Source organism: Eleutherodactylus coqui, chromosome 1 (genome assembly GCF_035609145.1).
Source record: "Eleutherodactylus coqui strain aEleCoq1 chromosome 1, aEleCoq1.hap1, whole genome shotgun sequence".
NCBI lineage: Eukaryota > Metazoa > Chordata > Amphibia > Anura > Eleutherodactylidae > Eleutherodactylus > Eleutherodactylus coqui.
The window spans coordinates 428,723,971-428,742,692 of NC_089837.1; the positions used below are offsets into that span (position 1 = coordinate 428,723,971).

The following is an 18,722-nucleotide window of genomic DNA, read 5'->3' on the forward strand; positions in this document are numbered from 1 at the left end:
TTTCAAATTTTGACTCATCAATCCAGAGCAACTGCTGCTATTTTTCTGCACCCCAGTCTCTATGTTTTTGTGCATCGTTGAGTCATTTGGCCTTGTTTCTACGTCAACGGTATGGCTTTTCGTCTGGAATTCAACCATGAAGACCACTTATGGCCAGCTCTATCCAAACAGTAAATGAGCGTACCTGGGTCCCACTGGTTTCTGCCAGTTCTGAGCTGACATCACGTCTGGATATCTTCTGATTTTGAATGAAAGTAAGCATGATATGTCTTTCATCTTCTGCAATAAGTTTCCTTGTCTGATCACTGTGTCTACAATCCTCAGTATAGCCTGTTTCTTTGGGCTTCTTCAAAAGAGCTTGAACAGCACATCTTAAAACCCCAGTCTGCTCTGAAATCTTTGCCTGGGAGAGACCTTGCTGATGCAGTATAACTACCCTATGTCTTGTTGCTGTGCTCAGTTTAGTTATGATATATGACCTGTGACATGAAACTGTCTTCCACAACCTCACCTTTGTAGAAGAATTTGGTTGTGCCTCACCCAGTTTTAAGCCTCCTACCCACCTGTTTGTGTTTCAATTAATGACTGCGTTTCAACCTACATATGAAAATGATGATCATCAGCACCTGTTTGGTATAATTAATCAAGTCAATATGCCAAATAGAAAACAGTCAGCAAACCAATTCTTCTTAATTTCATTCAGCCGATTTAATTGTCAGTACTGCACAAAAAAACAGTGGACTGCTGGTAGAACAGATTTCTCCACAATCAATATAAAAAATTCCATCACTTTCTTAATATATGATCTTTATTTCTCAATACATAAAAACAGTTCCAGTGGTGCATCTACTACAGCGCTGTAGTATATACACCATTGTCTTTAGGGATTGAGAAATAAAGATCATATTTTAAGGAAGTGATGGAATTTTATATATTCATTTTGGAGAAATAATTAATTCATCACCTGACTATAATCCTACAAAATCCCTGACTTTGTGCAAGTGTACCTAGAAGAACTGATGCTGTTTTGAAGCCAAAAGGTGGCCACACCAAATATTGATTTAATTTAGATTTCTCTTTTGTTCATTCACTTTGTATTTATCAGTTCACTAAAATAAATTACTAACACTTCTATTTTTGAGAGAATTCTTACGTGCAGCATTTTTTCTATACCTGCCTAAAACTTTTGCACAGTACTGTATATCAGATGACCGTGGGTTCAGCCAATATGCATCTATTATGTATGCCAGCTTAATCTGTGATCATGCTGATGTTAATAGTTTTCCTGTATAGTTTAATCATAATGACCTATTAGTTTAGAAGGTTGAAATTTCTATTGCAATGTCCATGCGTTATGGCTATGAATATAAAATAATGCAGACCCTGTGACTTTGACATAATTACGCAAATCTGAAACAAACAGGGAAACCATCTACTTACTCAGCGAGGTCACTTCAGAGCCAGCCACACACTGAAACACACAACCAGCCGTATGTGAGGAGACATAGTTATATTTAATATATTACAGACGTTTGTAAATTTCACTGCATATCTGCTTATAATAAAGTTACGTCAAAATAATTTGATTTAAAATGATGAATCTGAGTTTATTAAATAGATTAAATAGTAGTAGTAAAAATCATAATCTAACACAGAAGTGCTTAAAAGATTACAATCAGTATCAATTCAGAGGAATTACAATATTTACAGCACTGCAGAATAATATCATTTCCATTTCATGTTTTCTCCTAGGCTTACATCTATACAAGAACCAGCTCTTAATATTGCAGCTAAGCATTTGACAGCAAGGTGGATGTAAATATTTGTTTCAGAATGTGTGGGATTTGCGTCGTATCCATAGCAACAAAAGATCGTCCCGCTGGAAGTGTCTTTTGGAGCCTGCGGGTTAAAGGCGGGAAAGAAGAGGATATTAGCAATGCAAATCTCTTAACCATGGAGAGTGGGGGCAAAAAAGCTTTCATTTGTGAATAATGAATGGATACATGCTATTCAACTGCCCGCTGAATAAATGCTGCTGAATAGAACGAGTTAGGATACATTGACAGAAGCTGCTACGCCAAGGAAGGAAACAGAACAACAAGGCTAGACCTTATTAGCTGAATGACTAAGGGTTTTAAAGATGTTCTTCATTATAACATTTCTTCCTTCCCCTGAGTTAGCCTTGGCTGGCAGAACATTTGTTAGGTAAGACGTGGGTACAATATACATTACTTAGATATCTTTAACAGGTCAGGGTGAACATTACTGAAGCATTTAGCTATATAGAGGTTACTAGCATCTTGTAAAATAAAAGCACAGGTTAGAAGTTTTTTCAATAACGGGAAACATCATGCAAACAGTGTGTCGGTGTTTTTCCCCATTCAGTATGTAAGAAATTTAAAGCCTATGTACAGATTTGCACTCTTTTTTTAATCAATGTGTTTTTTGGAATTAAAGACTTTTTGTAATTGTTTTTTATTAAAACTTTCTAATTATTTGGTTTCTATGCCTGTATTGTTTTCCGAGGCACTGCAGACTTGAGGACTGAAATCTTAGTGAATTCTGTCAGAGTACACTGATACCTCCTCCCATAGCCTGCTCTCCTGCTGTGACTGTGCATTTTCTGCCTTTTCAATGAGCCATTACAGAGTGCTGTATGACAGTGCCAAGGAATGGGGGAGGAGAGCAAAGTAGATAAAACTACTATTACAGAGGGCTGTATGGTAGTGCCAGGGAATGGAGGAGGAGAGCAGAGCAGAGCAATCTACTATTACAGAGGGCTGTATGGCAATGTTGGGGAATGGTGGAGGAGATCAGGAGGACAGAAAGCAGAGAAAGCTACTATTACAGAGTGCTGTAATTCACTCCTGGGAAATCTTCTGCTCTTATCAGCAGTCAGGAAGGGGGAAAGGACCAGCAGCTACTCAGAGAGAGGATGGAAAGATAGCTGTGTAGTATTGAGTGGGTGTGGTTATGCTACACAGCCACTGAAAAAGGAGAGGAGAGGGAAAGTTGAGGTTGTGCATGTTCATAAGAGAGACCAGCTGGTCAGTGCTGCGAAAGCCCCCAAGCCAGCAGCTTGAAAGGAGGAGAGACTGCAAACCAAGTATGAGGCTTTCTAAGGGAATAAACCAATGTACACTAGTCACACAGGGAAAAAATTCAGTAATAAAAGCTATAACATTAACTGTGTGACTAATGTTTTGCAGTTAGTAATTTAAATCCTGTGGTGGTATGGTGTTATGTCTAATTTAACCCCTTACCTTTCAGCTTGGTCTCCCAAGGATCCAATAAAAATGGCAAAAGCATTAACCTGAGGATTAATTGTCAGGGCCTGAGCAAACCTTGCTGGTGGTATGCCATAACGTTCTAGGTTGGCATCACTCAAGACTATGACAAAATATTCATCTGCGTCCTCCTTGGCTATCTCCTTTATAGCATGCTCTGTGGCCTCCAGGGTGTAGTCTCCACTCATACAGAACTGAGAGTGGGCATGCATGGTCTGATGAAAAAAAACATGGGTAAGTGTTAGCAGGGGTGTCCCAAGCCTTTATGGTACCCAAAGCAAAAAAATAAACAATCATTTTACAGGCATTGAAAGCACCAATACACAAATACCCAAAACATATTTGAATCACTGAGACTTGTCTGAAGCGACAGAGTAATGGTGCCCCCAGTAGTGGCCCCAAAAATAAGTGCCCCCTCTTTGTGGCCCCAGTAGTAAAATTGACCCTGTTAGGGGTCCCAGTAGTAATATTGACCCTAGCAGTAATAGTGTTCCCCATAGTGGCCCAATTTATAATTGAGTTCCCAGTTAGTGAACCCAGAAGTAATACTGTCCCTCATAGTGGTTCCAGTAGTAACAGTGTCCCTGTAGTAATAGTGTCCCTCATAGTGGCCCCAGTAGTAATAATTTTCCCTACAGTGGTCCCAGTAGTAAAAGTGATCTCCCTAGTGGCCCCAGTACTAAAAGTCTCCCCCATGGTGGCTCCAGTAGTAACAGTGACCCCCCCATGGTAGCTCAAGAAGTAATAGTCTCCTCCCATAGTGATCCCAGTAGTTAAAGTGTCCCCAATGGTAGCCCCAGTAGTAATAGTGAGTGAACACTATAGTGAACCTCCAGCTGGCAGCAACCAGACAATTTCATTCATTTCACTAACTCTGTTCATAGCTCCGTTCCAGCAGCTGCCAATGCTGTAGTCAGCAGTAGACCTCTTCACTGGCATCTGCCCTACATACAGAACAACGTCTGCATGCAGAGACACAGCTGCCAGGGAAGGAGATCATGGGTCACAGAATGATTACAGGAGCAGTGACCAATGGAACTACAGACAGTGTGAGTGAAATCCTTGTGGAGTTGCTGGCTAGCCGGCTCGCAGCTGGCAATTACCTTTTTACCAGCCATTAATATAGCCAGTAAAAAATAAATAATGGCCTTAATTTTCTGCATGGTAGCTCTGGCGCTGCCCCTCTGAGGTCCAACAGACTGACTCCTGAGGTGGCAGGCTCAAGTCGGCTCCTGTTAGGGGTGTCCAAGAGCATTAAGCCCCATTTACACAGAAAAGATGATTGCTCAAAATTTGTTCAAAAGATAGGGAGAATTAAAGTTTTGTGTGATTATTTTGCATAAGGTGCTAATGGGCACCACTAATGCCCATTAGTACTTTATCAGCTTCATTTGCATGCAAATGAGCCTCCATGAGCTGCTGCAGAAGTCAGCAGGGGGGGCTCTGTAATTGTTCAGCCATGAGCTGCTAAGAGAAAACAATGTAATCTCCAGCTCCCGTGGAGAAAACAGCCTGTGGTCTGTTTTCAGCCATGGGCTGCACAGAGAATACAATATTATCTCCTGCATGTGGTCTAAACAATGGTTTTTATGCTGAACTAAAAATCATCATTCAAACAAAAAGTGCGCCATAGTATCATTCACGCACGATTATCCCTCAAAAGCCATCGTTTTAACGAATTTTGAGCGATAATCGTTGCGAATAAATGGGCCTTTAGTTTTACATGTAACAAAATTTTTAGCACAGTTTCACATACACCAAAAGTACATACATGGTCACAGAATTTTGGCATGATAACTCTTGGCATCAAAGCTCTGAGGCTAGCAATTAGCATAACAAACAAAAAAAGGTTGGAAACTACAATCCTTAAGGCTGGGTTACACGGCGCCAATTTGCCACGGAAATTCCGTGTGGAATTTCGCCGCGGCAAATCTGCATGCGGCCGCTTATCCCGGGATTACCCAGCCATGTGGACGAGATTTCTCAGAAACCTCGTGCACACGGGACGGCAAATCCGCCGCAGCTAAGCCGGCAGAAGCCGCTGCTGCGGCGCGGATTTGCTGACCGCAGCATGTCCATTTTTTTTCCCGCTGCGGCCGGCGCTCCCATAGTGGTCGGGCTGCTTCAAAGCCGCCGCGGGTTTTGCAGCAGCGGTTCTCCTGGCGGAAATCTCGCGGTTTTTCGCTGCAGCCAAACCGCGAAATTTCCGCCGCGAATCCACCCTGTGAGAACCCAGCCTAAAGAAAACGCTTTGCATCTATGTAAAGATGGGCCACTACACCACCTTATACAACACAAAAAACAAGAACATTATCTTTCTAAAGTAGCTTCACCCATGGTCCTGTGCTGCATGAAGTAAATGACCTTCCAGACCTCCAAATAATACAAATGTATGCAAGAAGCCGGGCCAACATAAATATCTGCCAACAATTTTTTAGAAAAAGGTAAATGAGTGATCATGTGTCAGCTTAGTTCTACTTCAATGCTGGGTGTGAAGTATGCTCTCTTACACAATTGCTACCGCATATAAATAACAGTATAGGACTTTTCGCTAATTATGCTGCATCTCTAACCAATTTACCTTCAGAATCTCCAGCCTCTGCTTATTGTTCCTGGGAATTTTGTCACTTCTGATCAATTCAATCCTGAAGCCATCTCCTGAATGACCTGATACATCATACTGACAGAAATAAAAAACAGTAACACGATTAGCAACTAGATACAACCTCTGCCCACTGGGAACTGGCTCTTCAATCAGTACAATTAAAGGGCACCTATCTATAGGTTTATTGAGTCAGTTGTTTTCACCACTCCTTTTTCTCTTCTTGGGGGAACCATGTTCCCTGGAGCTCCATTTTTCTTTAGGTTGTTTAATTCACTATAACTAAACATATTTATATATCAACTTCCTAGGCCTAACTACTAGTGTTTTACACTTGAGTGTATGTTGTACACACAGCAGACCACATATGAATCCATATGTGAGATGTGGTTCAAGGGAACCTGTCAGGTCTCCTAAGCTGACCAGGCTGCGGGCAGCAGAGTATAGTGACAAACATGATAATATCAGTCTGTCACTTATACCAGTCAGTTTAGTGATTTTGCAAAACTTACTTTTGAAACTTTTCAGGGCTGGGTGGGACAGGAGTCCAATGAAGCTCATGCATATTCATATACGCACACTACCCCAGCCCTCCTCCTCTTACCAGATACTGATTGACAGGTCTCTCTATCTGCATGCAGGAACTGTGGATGACATAGGTGACGTCATTCACGTCACTCAGCCACACAGGGGTCGGATTGAGGAGCACACACAGCAGTTGGCAAATAAGGACTATGCCTGCACACCAGACCGTTATGGTGGTTTAGCATATGGCATGGGAATTATTAACCCCTTAAAACAAGGCTCTTTTTTTCATCTTGCGTTCTGGTTACTTCTTCCGTGCTTTCAAAAAATCATAACTGTTTTATTTATCCATCGACGTAGCTGTCTGAGGGCTTGTTTCTTGCGGGGAAAGTTGCATTTTTCAATGTTACTATTTAATGTAACATACAATGTACTGAAAAACTTTAAATGATTTCTAAGTGGAGTGAAATGGAAAAACGAATTTCCATCAACTTTGGGGGGGGGGGGGGGGTTGGCGTATAGTCTGCAAGAAAAATGGCATGATAACTATATTCTATGTGTTGGTATGATTACAATGATACCAAATGTATATAGATTTTTGCAGTACAACAAAAAAATTATTTTCTGTCTCTATCATCTGATAACCATATGACTTTTGGATTGCTTTTTATGAAGTTTTTTCTTGGAGACTAAGTCACCAAAAAAAGGCGCAATTCTGACATTATGGTTTTTTTTTTCTAGATGACGTTCACCATGTGGGATAAATAATGTGTTACTTTGCTAGATCAGACTTTTACGGACACAGCAATACCAGATATGTTTTTTAAAAGTATAAATAAGGGGAAAGGTTTTTTTATCTTTACCTGATAATACCTTTTATTTTTTTCTAATAATCAATAAGGCTCTTTAAAACAACATTTGTACTTTTTTGTTTTTTCTTAAGTCCCAATAGGAGACTTTAACTTTTGATCTTTTTATTGCTCATACCATAGTATTACATTATACTGCAATCTGACAGGCAGTCAGGCATGGCAGCACTGGGGGCCTTCAGAAGGCCCAAGCTGCAACGGCAACTGAACTGTAGCAAGGGATCTCATCGCGTGGGAGGGGAATGGGTGGAGGGCACCTTTTTCGAGACCTTAAAAAACTAATAGGGGGATTTAAATATTGCTGTCAGAACTAGCAGTGGCATTTATAGGGTTAACAGCCGCAATCACTGTTAACGTTGCCTGCAGATGTCAGCTGTCAGAAACAGCCATCGCCTGCATTGTATGGAACGTGGTTAGCTCCTACATATGGATGCACACAATGTAAAATGAGAGGTGGCCTGTGTTTGCTTGATGAAGGAGGGGGAGTGCATAAAACCAATGACAATGGCTCCCATCAGATTATAAAGCAGATGAAAGCATCAATAAGACTGCTTACAATGGACAACTGCTGCAGCTTTCCTAGTTTGTATAAACATCCAGTTAACAGTAATCTGCATTTCTTAGCTAAAAAAAAATTGTGCCCCCAAGTTTCACTTGACATGTCATGCCTTCCACAGAGTAATCCAACTGTCCATCTGAAAGATGAGCCATCGTCCATTGATGAATCATATTTATCCTGGTAACAGATGCACTGAATCACAATCCCCCAAATGAAAATAGCCTCTACGTACTCTCTGGTATTCAAGAGCATCAGCAACGTTTCAGTTTCATGTGTAATTACCTTGAACTTATGCTCATAATTCTCAAATGCTTCCATCAGCATACATGTTGCTTCCATGGAACGCTCCAGCCTGCCATCCACCCCATTAAAGCGATACATGCTGCCAGATACATCCACCAGGAGACGCAACCTCTTGGGTTTCTGTTGTGGGCTTCCAAGCTGTCCAGAATAAGAGAGTAGAAGAGAAAGATCTGTCAGATATACTACAGCTACATGTAAAAAATGTTACATTTTATTGGTTCACAACAGGATAAAGTTGTGTACAATGCACTACGCAGATGGCACACAGATTTATTGTTAGCAGTTGCTAATACAATGCAATACATATTTGAAGATAGTTTCTGATCGCACCAGTTTGAGTTTGTGACCAAACAATGCACTATTCTAGTAGCTTAGAGGCTGGGTCATGCCACAGTATGAGTTCTATTGTGCCTAACGATACATTTCTGTTTAGATCACATATACTCTGTTTCCCTAAAAATAATACCTACCCTGAAAATAAGTCCTAGCATGATTTTTCAGGATTTTTGAGGATACAGAATGATTATTTTAGGATTATTCAGAATGCTTGAAATATAAGCCCTCCTCCAAAATTAAGCCCTAGTTACAATTAATAAAAAAAAGGCAATTTAAATAGTGTCCAGGCAGCTATACATGTAAAAAAGTGAAATCTTTTAGTGCAAAAATTAATATAAGACACTGTCCTATTTTGGGGGAAACAGGGTACATGTTGAAGTTGTGAGTACTGTATTTAATACTATTATCCTGATTGATATCTACTAGAGATGAGCAAGCATACTCGTTAAGGACAAATAATCGAGCGAGTATCGTCCTTTTCGAGTATCTGCCTGCTCGTCCGCAAAGATTCAGGTGCCGGCGGGGGTGAGTGGTGGGTTGTGGGAGTGAGCGGGGGGAAGGGGAAGAGAGAGATCTCCCCCCATTCCCCCCTGCTCTCCCCGGCCGCCCCCCACAAGCACCCGAATCTTTGCGGACGAGCAGGCAGATACTTGAAAAGGATGATACTCACTCGAGTATTTGTCCTTAACGAGTATGCGCGCTCATCTCTAATATCTACCCATTTTCAGCATCAAATTGATATAAGAACAGATATAAGCATGGACCTCAGTCGCTTCTGGCTGCTATTTAGACACATAACGCATATGCAAGTTTTTTAGAAAAACTATTATTGTGCAATGTGCACACTGTTGCACTATATATACTTAGGGACCCATGACTGTGCCGCCAGGAATCCTCTGCCGGGCTGCATGTGGCCCGCAGGCCGTATGTTCTGCAGGCCTATTCTATGTCAGCAAGGTTTTAACACTGGAAAATGTTTCATGGAAATGATTATTGCTCTAGTCTTGGCGTCCAAACACAGTCTGACCTATATGATTAGTCAGATCTGATTCACACTGATTGATAATCACACCCAGAGATCAGCATGTCCAAGAAATACACTGGCAGACTACTTACTTCAGGCTCAAGCTCTCCCCGCCTTTTGTAAATTGCTTTCTCTCCTGTCAAACCATCAATGATTTTGGTGTCATCCAGTTCTCCTATGGCTTGATGCTTAAGCCATTGCCTTTCTTTACCTTTAGCCTTTAATAAAAAATATGACATGAGGGGTCATATAATTTGGAATATCCTTTACTAGACCATAACATGACATTATATATTGCAAACTATCCTGCCAGCAGTTCCCTTTAATTACAGCAATTTTCTTTCTACCAGCGTTGTCTATGATACAGGACCTCCTGTTCTTCCAGACTGAAAACAGGAGTTTTAACACAATTTTATATAGATAGATAGATAAATATGAGATAGATAAATATGAGATAGATAGATAGATATGAGATAGATAGATATGAGATAGATAGATATGAGATAGATAGATATGAGATAGATAGATATGAAATAGATAGATATGAGATAGATAGATAGGAGATAGATAGATATGAGATAGATAGATAGATAGATAGATAGATAGATAGATAGATATGAGATAGATAGATATGAAATAGATAGATATGAGATAGATAGATAGATATGAGATAGATAGATAGGAGATAGATAGATAGGAGATAGATAGATAGGAGATAGATAGATATGAGATAGATAGATAGATAGATATGAGATAGATAGATATGAGATAGATAGATAGATAGATAGGAGATAGATAGATAGATAGGAGATAGATAGGAGATAGATAGATAGGAGATAGATAGATAGGAGATAGATAGATAGGAGATAGATAGATAGATAGATAGATAGATAGATAGATAGATAGATAGATAGATAGATAGATAGATAGATAGATCGATCATGTCTAGTTCTTCCAAAACACCTTCCCAGGGCATTTTTGAGGATCACTAAACCACTTTAAATGCTACTGTCAGTGGTTAAAAGTTCAAAATAAAACTTCTAAATGAGATTTAAAAACTAATGTGGTATTAAAATGTACATATAGCTGTACAAATTCTACCATTTTTGGATAAGGACCCTTAGGTAAATGTAATCATACACATGTAATATATATATACACACATATATATATACGCACACATACATTCATATATATATATAGATTATGGACTAATGTATATTTTTTTCATTTTTCTCATTAGCAGTTAAAGGGGTTTTCAGGGAAAATACTACTGATGACCTATAAGGATAGGTCATCAATAATTGATTGGCTGGGGTCCGTTGCTCGGTACCCTGACCGATCAGCAAAGCACATGCTGTCAGCGCCACTAATACACAGACGTCGGAGGGGAAGTTTCTGCTCCGACCTCTGAGTAGTGGCCAGTGCTGGTAACTGCAGGTACGGCTCTCATTGAAATCTACGTGATTCTGCTTCAGGCTTAAATGAAATAGATCCAAAGAGGCATTCATCTACAAGATTACTTGGTTTCTCTTGCTGGTAACAATCACATTTTGCTCTAGTAGCTGACACAGTACCAGACTTTTTCCAGATGAGGTCTTAAATGTGTGACAATGAATTTAGTGAATAATATTTATTCCACTGTCCCTAAAGTTCTGCTTCTTATTTACATTTGGTAATAGCATGCTAAATTCTTGCAGAGCTGTATGAATTAATGCACTTCCTATGGAAGGTATACTCTCTTTGTAAGACGTCTTGCTTATCAACTGGTGTGCTAGCTCCCAAACTATGAGTAGTTCTTTCATAGTGAGCTGGCGGACTGCCTTTTCACAGACACGATACAATCTCACTAGAGTTAGCATCTTCATGCTGCTGGCCAGCGCTGTGCTGAACGAATTATTACTTGAAAAGCATGTCTTGGAAGTGACATCATGCAATGCTGGAAATGAGCGGCTCATGTGCGCGGCTCACAAAGAGGTGCTCAAGTGCTTTGAAGGAAGCGAGCACTACAGAAAAGAGCTGGACGCTTCTTGTAAATGGATCTGTATCTCAGTAAATGACGGCTCTCATTATAGCACATTGAAGTATAGAAAGCAAAAGACAGAGAAAAACTTGTTTTTACATCAATATAAAGAAAAATCTCTCTTATTTATGGGATTCTTAATTTTTTAATATATCATGAAAGAAAGAGAAAGGAAGCGTTTTCCAGCAATGAGGAACCAGTGTAAAATATACTCAAAGGGGTTTTCCAGGGAAATACTATTGGAAACCTCCCCTCAGGACAGGTCACTAACAGTTGATCGCTGGGAAACCGCTGCTCAGGATACCTGGAGATCACCTGATCACCTGGCCCACGGTCAGTTCAGCGGGCCCAGACATCATCATCGGGGTGGGAGCAGGAAGTCAATGCTAACAAATGGAAACAATGGAAGTTGTCTGCTTTCCATTTTGTTTGAAACCTCATCAAAATCAATGGGGTAAAAAGGATCCCTTTCTTCTATTTATTTCTATTCTCTCCTCCAGAAATGGAGCAAAGAAACAGAAACCCTGAACTGAGCCCTAACGCAGGTGTGAATTCAGCTTAAGGGCTCCCACCCACTGGCGATATTTTCTTTCTTGCTCTGCGAGAGCACGAGAAAACTCTCGCATCACAGCGCAAGAAAGAGGCCGGTATAGAACCGGCATATCGCAAGTGGTTTCAATGGGGCCAGCGACAGCAGCGCTAGCCCCATTGAAAGCATAGGGAGAATGCCGCGGACTTTTGCCACAGCTGTGACAGCTGTGGCAGGAGTTTCCTTCATCCCCACAATTGTCAATGGGACTTTGTAATGTTATAAACGCATCGCAAGTTTGTGCTTTGCAATTTTTGTGCGATTCGTTTTTAACATTAGAAAGTTCCATTAACAGTCGCGTGAAAAAAACGCAGCGATATCGCATGAAAAAAAAAATGCGCAAGAAAAAACACATGTGTGCGGGAGCCCTTAAACTGGTGTTTCTCTCTATTCATCCTGCAAATGTCTGGAGAGTTCTCTCGAAGAAGATGGACGCTGTTCATATTTCCTGACCTGACATTTTGTCCCAAAAATGTTCAGTAGGGTTCAGGTTAGGACTCTAATGGACGGCTTATGTGCAGCAGCATAACCCATATGTCCAATAGCATGCAGTTCCCATCACAGACTATGGCTGACCTCTCCAAGCGTCTGCATCTTATATAGCATGGTATAAGACACATGACATGCTAATAAGACACAATCCATTCTACTGATAGGGGTGTCCAAAAGCTTGGTAGGATAGTGTAGCTCTAAATGCTGTTAGCCATTGCTCAGGGAAGTTGGCAGCACCCATAGTCATGTGCAGACAATGGAATAAAAATATACAATTAGAAAACAAATACAAATTACAAAAATGTAAGTAGTAAAATATAAAGAGAAAACCTTGTATGTGATACATTCTGTTTAACGACCAGAAGGAAACAGAATTGCAGACAGCAGGTCTAGGTGTAGGTGCTCCACAGGTCACAAGAAATGTTAATAAATGACCTCCTGGTGAATACATGACTAGAGTTGTGTTATTCACACAAATGTACTATCTAGACATGGTTCGAGTCTGAAAGCAATTAGGACTTCATCTATCATCAAGGCTTCATTTTCGAGGCATTTCAAAAATTTGCAATATTCAGGATTCTGCTCATCCTTTATTTCAAATAGTGAAAGGTTCATGCAAAATGGCCAAATAATCTATTATATTAATAAATGTACATCACAGCATTTGGCAAGAAAATTAGTTTTCTCAGCAGTTAATCAATCTAATAACCACATTATGAAAGATGGAACATGAGATAATGGAAAGGTACAATGAATAATTTCTCCTCACTTGCCTTGTTACAGTGTAATTTAATAACTCTTACCTTTTACTTTTTCTCTACTTTATATTTAAAATACTCATTCTTTTAGAAGAAAACATTTGTGTCTCTAATATCACTTCTATCCTATAACTGTATTTGCCGATGTTTTGCATTAAAACATTGTATGATTATCTATTCACTAATATGAAGATTAGTATGTATAGGCAAAGGCAATTCTGATAATAAGGCCACATTCACATTGGCATTCAGGCTTACGCTTTCCTGCTTCCTTATGGCAGAAGGAAAATGAATTCCCTACCTGAACAGATCCCTCCTATGATGGAATCAAATGGCACAAAATGAACCCTATTGATTATAATGGGGTGCTCTCAGCCAATCACAGCCATCATGTTGGTTCAGCGAGTGCTGCATTCGATGAATGAAAGCAGCACTCACTGGCCAATCAGAGCCATCGCTATCTGGAGGCGGAATTTATGAGTGTTGCAACCAGGAAACAATTGACCGCATCTTTTACGATGACCTAAAAATTATTGCTTGCCAGCAGTACATCCATTCATAAAAATGGACAACTTTAGTGCTTTGTAATGGAAACAACAGGGAAAGAAGGACAAGTGATCTCACAAGCAACCATACTTATGAAAATACATACAGTTATTGTAAGACATGAATGCAAGTCAACAACTTGCTTATATCGCCGATCGGCTTTACCAATTTTGCCAATGTTAAAGGAACTTTAGGCTGATCATGCACATTAAATATCTATTGTTCTCAACCCATCGATCATCTAACATGCATGAAGCCACCTACTGTCTCCTCCCCTCAAAGCAGATGTTGGGGCGGGTGGGGGAGGTGAATAGAATACAGCAGTTGGATATCAATTTGCCTTATCCTTTTGTTCTTGAGGAGAGAAGCCTCGGCCAGAGACGTCTGTTTACTCCTTTTCCCTATTCAGGACACATGCAGGTTCTGCTGACACAAGTGCGCAAGGGCAATGGGGGAAATGTCAAGAGAGATAGATGTTGGTTGACCAGCATTGGTCAGACAGCTGTCAAATGTGTATAGCCAACCTTTGGATCAAGGAATTGAGCATTATTTATTACTGTTTCATATAAAGGCAGATAAGAAACCTCTTCACTTGGATAAATGATGAAAGGAATTCACAATGTGAAGGTGGCTTAAGTCTGCATACAGTATCTAATCTCTGCATTATGGCCCATTTAGACAACGATTATCGCTCAAAAGCCATCTTTTAAGCGATAATCATTGTGTCTAACTGTACTGAGATCATGCTGAAAGAGAACGATCAGCCTTATCTGGAGTTCACAGCGGGATACAGTTGATACTATTGTTTCAGCTGTATCCCGCTCCCTGAACACAGGTGGGGTATGAAGAACACAGCGGTCCAGCTGTGTTCTTCATACTCTGCATGGAGCGCACAGCTGTATACCAGCTGAGCGCTCCGTGAACACAGCCGGGGTATGAATAGCACAACGCTCCAGCTGTGTTCTGCATACCCCACTCGGAGCGCTTGGCTGTATAACAGCCGGGCACTTCGAGCAGTAAACAGCTAGATGCAGAAGACAAGTGGCCCTGCTTGTCTTCTGCATCCTCTGCTCGGAGCGCTCGGCTGTATAACAGCTGAGTGCTCTGAGAAGAGAACAGCTGGATGCAGAAGACAAGCAGCCCCGCTTGTCTTCTGCATACCCCACTCAGAGTGCAAAGTAATCGCTCAAAACTGTCAATCAAACTGCCATTTGAGTGATCACCTTGCCCTCTAAATGCACTCTAAATGATTATCTCTCAAAAGACATCTTTTGAGCGATAATCGTTGCGTCTATACCAGGCTTTACCCTATAGCGAACATCATGATAATAAAAGCTATCTCAAGAAGCCTTGGCTTGTAGCCAAGAAATAATTTGTGTAATTTGCTTGCACTAATCATATTCATTCCTGATGCTTTGCTCATTGATAAAGAGCCTTTGTCAGTAACTCACCTATCTCACCATCTGAATTTGCACACTGGAGCTACCTGTCTACACTGCTCTATGTAACATATTGTGATATGGTATGTTACAGATGTGGCTTTGGTACACATTTACCAGGTACTGTGATATGGAGGATAGGCTCACACAATAATGGAGCCAGGTATAATTAGTAAGACATATTTCTATAAGAAGCCTTTCGTGTAATTGGTAATGACTGACAGTTGCAGAAAGCTTTTATATATTGAACTTGGCTGGAATGCACAGTAATTTCAGCATAGTAATGGAGGGTACGTGAATTAACCTTATTTTATTAAACATATGCGCATGTCCTAGTATTAAACCTCTTAGTGACCGGTGGTCACTAATGGGCTTTAAACCTGCACATAAATCTTTTTAAGGCGATGGTTGGGCTGACTACTGACATCTAGGCTACTGCTGTAACTGCCAGGAATGGAGAAACCTCAGATCCTGGTAGTTTAACCCCTTACGTGCCAAAATCAATTGCAACTGCAGCCTGTTAGCAGATGACTGGGTTTCTTTGGTTATCCATTGGCACTCTGCAATATGAATGCATAGTACCAATGGGCTTCCATGGTAGCCGGAAGGCTGACAACGGCCTCCATGCCTGCCAAGTAACTCAGCCTATTAGACCCCCGTCTCCAACAGAGTCTGAAAGATGGATGTCATAGGCATTGTAGAATGCACTATATAAGTAATGCAGTGTACTATCCTAGCAATCGAACGATCGCATCTTCAAGACCTCTCGAGGGGCTAAAAATAGTGTCCAAGATCAATCATTTTAACTTCTTAAAAATGCAGTTTAAAAAAAAACAAAAAAAAAAACATTTTTCATTACAAAATCCAAATGGTTAAAATACCAAGACATTTTTTTTTAAAAGGCAGCACATATTAGGTATTACTTAACAACTCATATAATGCAAATATTGTGTTATTTATCGTGCTTGATGAACACCATAAAAACTGCGACTCTTACTACGCAAAAAATACCTCAACATGACTTTGCTGCTGGAAAAAAAAATTCTTTGGGTTTTAAAATACAGCAATGCAGATTGAATTGTTTTTCCTTAACCCCTTCAGTGTCGGGTTTCTTACCCCCCTGTCAGACCCACCAGGGCAGGTTTTTTAAATGGTCTAATCATTTAATCTCAACTAATTTTGCAGTCGCGTTCCAAGAGCCATAACTTTTTCATTTTTCCATTGACACAGCCATATGAGGGCTTGTTTTTTGCGGGACAAGTTGTACTTTTTGATGACATCATTTTTGGGTATATATAATGTATTGCATAACTTTTGTAAAAAAATTTGTAGGGAGATTGGGGGAAAAAAGAAATTCTGCCATTTGTTTTTTGGATTTCACTTTTACGGCGTTCAGTGTGCAGAATAAATAGTGTGATAACATTATCCTCTGAGTCAGCACGATTCTGCTGATACTAAGTTTATACAGTTTTTTTTATGTTTTGCTATTTTTGTACATTTAAAACATTTTTTTTTCTTAAAGGTTTGCGTTTGTGTCGCCACATTCCAAGAGCCGTATTAATGTTATTTTCCCATTACCAGAGCCCTAGAAGGCCTTGTTTTTTGCAGGACAAACTTTAGTCTTCATTTATCTAATTTTTTGGAACATGTAAAATTTTAATCGCTTTTTATTCCATTTTTTCTAGTGGCAAAATTAATAAAATCTGTAATTCTGGAATGTTTTTTATTTTTCACTGCATTCTCTGAGCAGTATAAATAATATATTTTTATACTTTATATTTTATACTTTATATTTTTTAATATATTATTTATACTGCTCAGAGAATGCAGTGAAAAATAAATGTAATGTACTTTGCATTGGTACAATTTAAGTATACTTGTAAGTTTTTGATCGCTTTTTATTGCATTTTTACTTGGAGGCAGGGTGACCAAAAAAGCGCAATTCTTGCGATCTTAATTTTTTTTTCTGTCAACATTCACCGTGCAGGGTAAATAATGCGTTACTTTGATAGAGCAGACATTTACGGATGCAGCAATACCAAATTTTTATGTACCTACCAAATTTGTATTTTCGTTTTATTATCTAGATTCTTTTATTATAAATATGGCAAGAGTTGTTTTTTTAACTTTTATTACTTTTTTCTTTTTAATAATTAGTAAAATGTTATTGATCTTATTTTTTTAGTCCCCAGAGGGGTCAACAACTTGCAATGCTTTGATCGCGCCTGCAGTATGATGTAATGCCATAGCATTACATCGTACTGCGATTGGGCAGGCATGGCTTGATAGGCATTCTACCAAGACAGCCCTGGGGCCTTTCAGAAGGCCCCCGACTGCTCTTCGGTATCTCATAGCGGGGGGGGGGGGGGGGCGTACAGCGGATTTAAATGCCACTTAACATTCAGTGCACATGTTGTATGAAGGAAGATTGCCCCACGATCTCCCTTCATACATACCCTGATGCTGCAGGATGTAAATGTACGTCCTATAGTGTTACAGGGGTAAAAATGTTTTATGTACTAAAGTAGTAAACAATAAAAAAAAAAATCTACATAAATTTATTATCACAGTAATCGTGCTAATCCAGGTAAGGAAATTATCATGTTGCTTTCAGTGAATGGTGAACACTGTGAAAACAAAACCCAAAAAGCAATTGTGGAATTTCAGTTTTTTTTTCCAACTCCCCCCAAAAATTGAATAAAAGTTAAACAACACATTATATGTACCCCAGAGTGGTGTCATTAAAAGATACAACTCATCCCACAAAAAACAAGCCCTCATGAGCCTACTGTTTATAAAGGTTTACTTTCATATAATTGCCTGGTCCAAATCAACGAATGCATGAATAAACTGCTTCTCAGACTATGTAGTAGCAAACAGAATCCAAAGGAAATTGGAGGGTTTCCCTCCGTTCTATTTGCTTTCCATTTTTTTGAAAGCCCATTAAAAATCAATAAGGGAAAAACAAATCTGTTTATTTCTGTTTTCATTCATTTTCCCTGCTCCAAAAACCGAAAAGAGAGATGGAAAGCCCCAACGCTGCTATGAATGGACCCTAAGACGGTCTAGTATGTAGCTGTATGTATGTGGTCATTCAGCAATCCCAGTTTTAAGACATGCAGTGATGTATATCATAAATTGTGTTAACCCTTCATCGGCAGCTTATACAGACATCTGTTTAAAGTGTATCTGTCTTTTTAAACACATTTTGACCATTACAATTGCTGGGAGATTGTGATGCATCATTGCTGCACTGTATCACAGGTCAGGTAATGTATCCTTTATACATTCTTTTAACATATATATAGCAGAAATATGACCACAGGCAACTTTCAGTATCCGCAGTAATTTCCTGCCTGCATTATCCTCC

The 18,722-nt window shown here is 39.7% G+C and overlaps 1 protein-coding gene across 1 annotated transcript in view; it reads right to left on the reverse strand.

Moving 5' to 3' along the window:
• Positions 1–1,522: 1,522 nt before the first annotated feature.
• The window catches only part of VWA8 (von Willebrand factor A domain containing 8), a 292,087-nt gene continuing 274,887 nt past the window's right edge, over positions 1,523–18,722 (reverse strand). Inside the window, exons 42-46 of the mRNA XM_066581651.1 lie at positions 9,598–9,723; positions 8,125–8,283; positions 5,869–5,967; positions 3,264–3,502; positions 1,523–1,899 (exon numbers count right to left, since the gene is read on the reverse strand). Coding sequence (XP_066437748.1) covers positions 1,791–1,899; positions 3,264–3,502; positions 5,869–5,967; positions 8,125–8,283; positions 9,598–9,723 — 732 coding nt within the window. The 3' untranslated portion in view covers positions 1,523–1,790. The remainder of the gene's footprint in view (positions 1,900–3,263; positions 3,503–5,868; positions 5,968–8,124; positions 8,284–9,597; positions 9,724–18,722) is intronic.